We start from the raw sequence: 8,258 nt of genomic DNA on the forward strand, positions 1-8,258 counted from the left end.
TAATACGATATAAGCAAAAGAGAGAAGCTGCGGATGCCACTGAGTGTCGTCCGGCTGCTGTAACAATGGGATACAAATCTGCCAATAGGGTTTTCTCGGAAGAAATGGAATCCCAAATGATAAAATATTTAATGAGAGCTGCTGAAATATACTACGGTTTATCGCCGAAAGAAATACGAAGACTTGCATGTGAGTTAACGGTTAAATACAACCTAAAGAGACCTTCTACGTGGGATGTAATCGCTTTAGTAGGAGGAGATTGGTTTTCGGGTTTTATGAAGAGAAACCCAGAGTTGTCGATTCGATGTCCACAAGCAACAAGTTTATCCAGGGCAACGAGCTTCAACGAGAGCAATGTTCGGTCATTTTTCGACAAATTGGAAAAGGTAATGGACCGTGAAAAATTCGAAGCTAAAGACATTTATAATGTTGATGAAACTGGTGTGACTACCGTCCAAAAACCTGACAAGGTAGTTGCCAAAAGAGGAGTGCGGCAAGTAGGAGCCTTAACATCAGGCGAACGTGGAAAACTAGTCACCGTAACTATAGCAGTAAACGCAATAGGAAATTCTATCCCTGCCATGTTTATTTTTCCTCGTATTAAATACCACAATGCTTTTGTAAGAGATGGTCCAATTGGGTGTATTGGTACAGCGAACGCATCTGGATGGATGCAAGAAGATGACTTTCTCGTGTTTTTAAAACACTTCCAGAACCATACCCAATCATCTAGTATTATACATTCATTTAGTGACATTCAAAAAGTATTATACATTCATTTAGTGACAGGCTGCATATTTTTCTGCTCCCAATTTAAGTGCTCCGCAAAGTGTTTATTTTTGGCAAAAACAAACAGTGAAGCTGATGATTAAATTAAACAAAGTGCGCACTATCGATTGGAATAAAAAATAATAATCAATTAGTAATAACATATCTTCTACAAACCACATTTGAAAATAAATAAATATTTTAAACATTCTGAAACTGTCAAACTGGTGACAACAATATTTGTACAGTACTACTGGTTGTAAAAGTGTAAAGTGGAGTAAGTTTGTGAAAAAATAAATATGGCCAATCTACACAAATTCATGGAAGAAGCAAAGGAGGTAGTTAGTGAACTACTTCTCGCAGTGCAAGATTCCAGTAAAAAGTTCAGTAAAGACCAACAAATTATTGTGACAAATAAAGCCACAAACATTTTATCATTATTAGGGCACCTGGCAATTGAAATGTCGGAAGATAAAAATAAAATAGAAATTGCGAACAGAGAAAAAACATATGATTACCCTCAAAATAAACAAAAAAATATAAAAAATAAATATTGTCTAATGATTAGTCCTAAAACAAACAGTGACTCTTCTGACTCGATTCTAAAAAAAATACAAAAACATATTAAAACTAGTAAACTGGGAATATGTATTGAAGGCATCAAAAAAATATCCCGAAACAGAATCATCATCGAGTGTTTAAAAAAAGAAGATGCGAAGAAATTACAAATGGAGATCTCAAAAGTAATAAATGATGTCGATACTAAGGAATTAACAAAAAAAAAACCTACTTTAATTTTCAAGGGAATATTTAATGATTATGATAAAGAAGATTTCACTTGTGACATCATCGAACAAAATGAAGAAATTAAAATTATGTCGGAAAATAAGGAACATAAACCTGTGTTCAACGTCAAGAAAATAATTAAAAATAAATTTAATGATACATCTAACTATGTGGTTGAAGTAGAGAGTGAAACCCGGAAAATACTCTTAAACAAAGATAAAATTAAAATCGGATACCAAAGAATCTTTGTTGAAGACGCAAATCCAGTAATGCAATGTTACCACTGTTTACGCTTCGGACACGGTGCTGCAAGATGTCTGCAGAGAGAGAAGAACGAAAAGCCTGTTTGCAGTTACTGCGGTCTCGACCACACATACAGCGAATGCGGGAACAAGGACAAACAACCAAACTGCAGAAACTGTTGCACTCAAAATGAAAAATATAAAATGACATTTCCAGTTAATCATAGGGCAAATGACAAAAACAACTGTAAGGTATATAAAAAAATGCTCGCAATTGCTGAACAAAATATTGAATATTAATTTTTACTTATCAAAAAAAATGCAACAATATATTTTAAATAAGAATCTTTTGTTATATTGTAGTATTTTGATAATTAATGAAGATAATCAATTTTATTTACATGCGTATGTGATATGTAAGTTTTCTTCTTTTAAGATGCTTGTTAATATTAAATTAACACATCAAAAGTTACACACTTTTCTTTACCAGATACAGAATATTAAAATACATTTTATAATCATTGTTTATAGGCCTACACTATTTAAATACGTTCTATACACCTACTCTACATATACTATTATGTCCATTGCCTTGCATCTAAATTATCTATTAATAAATACTGTATTTCAACTTTTTACTTTTATACGGAATGTTATAAGTGTAATATTTTATTATATTTTAAATAAAGAGTATAATAGTTTATATACACCGCAATACCAATATTCCCATTTAAATCTGCACTACTGTTTCAATACTTGTTTTAGCGGCGTAAACTCACGCACACTATCTTACTTACAAATCGTTACCAAATGGAGAATGAAACAAATAAATTATTGTTATCCATTAATTATCATGTTATCAATTAATTATCAATTATCAATTAGTTATCAATTGAAATACAATGAACGAAACAAATATATTTCATGTAGAAAATGTACAGTATGTATTTACTGGTGCAAATTATTAAACCTACCTTATACTGAACAATACTATAATCTAACCATGAATGTTTTGGAAATATTTTATTTTTATTTAAATCATTATGTCTTTTAGTTTCATAGATGATGACAATGATATTAATTTTTGTAAAGTAAATAACCTGCGTGAATGGTTTCAAAAGCAAGATTCAAGGAAATGTGATACAAGTAAACTTAATTTTGTTCAACTAAACATTAGGTCAATATGTAAATATTTCGACCTATTTCATGTTTATTTTAAAGACTGTTTAAATCACGTTGACGTACTCATGCTTTGTGAAACGGCAATTCGTTCGGAACTTGTTAATCTTTATGATATTCCCGGATACAATTCGTATCACTATTGTAGAAAACAAAAATCCGGTGGAGGCATCTTGTTATATATAAAGAATAACCTTTCCTTTTCGCAAATATTTCTGGACACCAAATTTTTTGAGAACGTTTTTGGAATATTGACACTTCCAAATAAGAGCACTTTAAATGTCTTAGCAATATACCGACCTCCGAATCTAAATAAGCTATCATTTTTGTCAGAAATATCCTCTGTGTTTGAAAACAATATTAAATCAAATGAAAGTGTAATATTTTTCGGCGACATAAATTTAAATTTATTAAACAAAAATGATCCTATCATAATAAATTATGAAAATATTCTTACAAATAACTATTTGAAAAAATGTATAGATGACGTCACTAGGGAAGTAATTGTTAAACAGAAAATAAATAGTTCATGTATCGATCATTTCTACGTGCGAATAAGCGGTAAACTGCCCGCTGGATTAACCAGTACAATCTTCGCATGTGTATGTGACTATAACATTGCCGATCACAACACAACAGCTATAAGTATACGCTATAACTCGGTAGATAATTTAAACTCAAATGATTATAATAAAGTTAAAATTCTTTCGCAAAAACTGGTTGATAAACATATTTGTAATTATGATTGGAAATCGCTTCTAAAGGAAACCGAATGTTCTGTTATTTATTTGAAAATTAAAAATTATTTTGATGACTTGTATAAAAAAAGCACAATTGAAATAAGCAAAAAATCAAAAAACCGACCGCATGCCATAAATGAATGGATATCTACTGATGCACTTTATAAAATTAAAAAAAGAGATTTTTTATACAAACGTTGGAGAAATGCTCCAACGAACAAATACTATGAAAAAGAATATAAGTGTTTTCGAAATATTTTAAATAAATTGTTAATAAAATTAAAAACCTCATACTATAATGATAAATTCAAAAATATATTTCAAGACTCAAAAAAAACATGGGACGAATGTAATCAAATTTTAGGAAAGAAATGTAAAAATGATTGTGACCAAGTTGCATCCAAATATTTGATGAAAGATCGGACCGAAGAAAGCGTAACAAATGACTTTGTTGATTATTTCTCTGACAATGTTTGCAATATGTTACATAAATGTAATCACAGGACAACTGGGTTTGAACCAGAGGAGATGCCTCAAAGCATGTACCTACCTAGGGCTAAAATTGCTGATATAGAAAACATTGTGAAGCAACTTAAAAGCTCTTCTCCTGGAATCGATAATATCAGAATGAGCGATATTAAAAAACATATATTAACATTAGGTCCAATTATAACCCATTTTGTAAACAGAATCTTATTTGAAGCAAAAATTCCAGATGATTTAAAATGTAGTATTATCAGACCCATTTATAAAGGAGGTGATCACACCATTTTGGGTAATTATAGACCAATCAGTATTTTGCCATCACTCGAAAAAATTCTTGAAAAATACATTCAAATTAAATTAATAAAATATTTGGAAGATTTTTCTATTATTGATACTAACCAATATGGATTCCAAAAAAAAAGGGCACTGAAGTGCTACTTCAAAAGTTTGCCAGCTTGATAAATAATAATTTAAATAATAAACATCATGTATTAGTCTTATTTATAGATTATTCCAAGGCATTTGACACTATTAACCATAAAAAATTGTTGAAAATACTAGAAATCATAGGAATAAGAGGGAAACTTCTAAAGCTATTTGAAAATTATTTGAACAACAGGTGCATGCAAATAAAGCTTTTGAACACTTTAAGTAAAAAAAGAAAAATCTTAGCAGGTGTTCCTCAAGGTTCCATATTAGGTCCTATTTTATATATAATTTATGTATCTTTTATTAAATTTATTTTTAAACATGTAAAACACTTTGTGTACGCGGATGATACTGCATTGGTGTTTTCTTGCAGTGATTTGCAATTATGTATTGAACTTTTACAAAAAGATTACATTGAACTTTTAAAATGGTCTCACGACTCTGGCCTAATCATAAATGCAAAAAAAACTAAATTGATACACATTAGATCACCCAATGCCAAGGTAAATACTATTATACCCGAAATTAAAACACACAATTCAGATTGCCTACATGTTGGTATCCCTGCGTTGTGTACATGTGAAAATATTGAACTGGTTAAAAAATATGTTTATTTAGGTGTTATTATTGATTGTTTTTTCAAATGGGATTTACAGATAAATAAAGTCTGTGAACGACTGAGATCTATTATTAGTAGATTATATAAATTAAAATTTTATGTTCCAATATGCACACTTCGAATAATTTATTTATCACTAGCTGAATCTATCATAAGGTATGGAATTACAGCTTGGGGATTTTCCTCTAAAACAAATATAAATCATGTTCAAGCAGTTCAAAATTCTCTTGTTAAATTATTAGCTCATAAAAGTTTATATGAACAAAGGCATAATGTTCCACACCTTTATCAAAATCTGAAAATCCTCTCGGTAAGAGCAATTATGTGGTATAAAATAATTTTTCAGCACATAAATAGCCCTATGTACATAAATAGACTGGAACACACTTACAATACTCGATTTACATTAAATGAAGGACTAATCGTACCAAAGCATGTAAACAAATATGGAAAAAGAACGCTAGACTACATGATACCAAATTGTTTAAATATGTTACCTGCAGAAATCAAAAAATGTACAAATATAAAAAGAAATTTTTTGTTGAAAAATTGGCTAGCTGAAAGAAATAGTTTGTACTAGACTCTAATACAAACTATTTCTAACTGCATACGCTTTAATTGTTTTTTGTTTTTATTTTTATTGTATTACACCTCTCATGATATGAATGTATACATTTGATATAATCTGTTTAAGTTAAAAGCACCCAATGACAAACTACTTTAAAGTAGTTTATTGGGACTTTTTGAATTTTGTATATTATTTTTGATATTTAATAAAAAAAAAAAAAAAAAAAAATCTCTTCAACGCAAAGTATTGCTTTTGTTGGACAACCATTCATCGCACATTTTAATTCGGGCATTGGATTTTTGTAAGGAAAATGGAATCATAGTGTTATCATTCCCACCCCACTGTTCACATAAGCTACAACCACTTGACCGATCAGTATTTGGACCGCTTAAAAAAGCTGTGAATTCTGCCTGCGATGCTTGGATGAGAAGTAATCCAGGGAATACAATGACCATATATCACATCCCGGGAATTGTAGCTACCGCTGTACCGTTATCACTGACCCAAATAAATATCCAGTCTGGGTTCAGATGTACAGGAATCTACCCCTTTAATAGGTGTATTTTTTCTGAGTTGGACTACGCACCCTCATATGTCACCGACAGGCCTATGCCAACACCAGTCACAGATTCAAATGAACATAACCAGCAACAAATAATCATTGCATTTCCCAGTGTAAATACTTCCTCGGAAGAGATTGAAATTGAAAGCCTACAAATGCAGGAGCCCTGGGCTGAGACAGAGACTTTTAACATGAATTCATCGCACATAGATCCGCTGACGACACCGATTCTCGAAAATCCGTTAACTGATATTATAAATATTTCAGATTGTATAAGCCTTAACGATTCCATAAATCCATTGACCGAGGTCGGAATGTATGTTCCTTCAACGTCTGCCGCCCCGCAGATGTGCTTTTCTCCAGAGATATTGAGGCCATTCAACAAAGATCCGCCTCGAAAAATAACCAACAGAGGTCGAAAGAAGAGAAAGGCTACTATCTATACAGATACGCCCGAAAAAGAAGGGATAAGATTAGAAACGGAAGAAAGGGAGAGGAAAAACAAAGCAAAATCAGCCAAAAAAAACCTAAAAAAGCTTGGAAAGAAAAATAAACCAAAAAATCAACCAGCAAGAAAGCAGCAAAATCAAAATGAAGAATATTTATGTCTGGTGTGCTTAGAATCATTCAGTGCAAGCAAGCCCGGTGAAGAATGGGTTCAATGTATTCAGTGCAAATCCTGGTCCCACGAAGATTGCACACAGCGAGAACCTGGATACATTTGTCATATATGTCAATCTAAGTAATAATTTTTACAATTTGGTTTCTTTTGATTTTTGATAATTTTCTGCTTTATTTATAATGGCCATTTTCATAATATGGTAAGAGGTTGTTTATTATTAAAATGTTTATTGTTTCTTGATTAAGACTATATTATAGTTTCTATAAGTTATTAGGCGACCGATCACTCACCAAGCCAAGCATATTTGCTATTTTTGTTTGTTCGTTTTTAGTTAGTTTATTATGTTGTACTTTCAAAACTAAGTTTATTTGCATATGTATATTGAATGGTTACAAGTTTGCATTTTCGTAAACATATATATTTTTTGTAATTTGTTCCTACAAAAAATTAACATGTAAAATTTTTAGCCAATATTTGTTCGTAGTACAATTTTTACTTCCCATAATATGGTAAGAGGTTATTTGTTATTTCTTTTTTGTGTGTCTTTTTAGGTGACCGATCACTCAACAAGCCAGCATTTTTATATTTTTTGTTCGTAATAAATGTTATATTTTCAACAATAAGTCGTATTAAAACGTGTATTTTATGGTTACAAGTTTATATTATAATTATTTTAATTTATATAAGACTTTATCATGTTAACGTTTGAGCCAAAGAAGTTATTTGTTCATTTTATATTGTCAAAGAAAATTTTTAAATACTTTTATCGCAAAATGTATATATATATACATATTGTTTGGAGACAATTGTACCACGGGACAATTGTACCACGGGGACAATTGTACCACAATGTTTTCATACAAAATTTTAATTATTTTTTTTCCCTTTTTCTTGAGTTTAAAACATGCTATGGTGTTAATATATATTTGTAATGTCATTTTAAAATATTCCAATAGTTAAGGTGCTTGGTAACACTTCAACTGACGAATTTTATAAGAGTTTTCTTGTGGTCAGATAAATTGTATATTACGTTCAATGTAATTGAAATTTTGAAAAGTAATTTTGTAAACCAACAAAAAAACTGTTTTTCCTCACCGAAATTATTAAAATTAAACAACTTTATCCATAAATTCTGTGTTTTAAATTAAATTCCGCTAATGGTACAACTAACCCCGGGGTAGGGGTCAGTTGTAGCATTTCCCCCGACCTGTTCATGCGTTTATAGCGTAATTTCTATAAGATTTAGAAAAATCATAG

General features: G+C 30.6%; 1 protein-coding gene across 1 annotated transcript; it reads left to right on the plus strand.

Annotated features, from left to right (window-relative positions):
- The first annotated feature begins 581 nt into the window (after nucleotides 1–581).
- On the plus strand, nucleotides 582–7,556 carry LOC149410429 (uncharacterized). Its single transcript, XM_089648244.1, has 3 exons — nucleotides 582–732; nucleotides 6,062–6,620; nucleotides 7,553–7,556. The coding sequence occupies exons 1-3, from the start codon at nucleotides 582–584 to the stop codon at nucleotides 7,554–7,556; spliced, it is 714 nt and encodes a 237-aa protein (XP_089504370.1).
- The last annotated feature ends 702 nt before the right edge of the window (nucleotides 7,557–8,258 follow it).

The sequence above is a fragment of the Hesperophylax consimilis genome, chromosome 27 (genome assembly GCF_061612785.1).
Source record: "Hesperophylax consimilis isolate HC1 chromosome 27, BYU_Hcon_1.0, whole genome shotgun sequence".
Classification (NCBI taxonomy): Eukaryota; Metazoa; Arthropoda; class Insecta; order Trichoptera; family Limnephilidae; genus Hesperophylax; species Hesperophylax consimilis.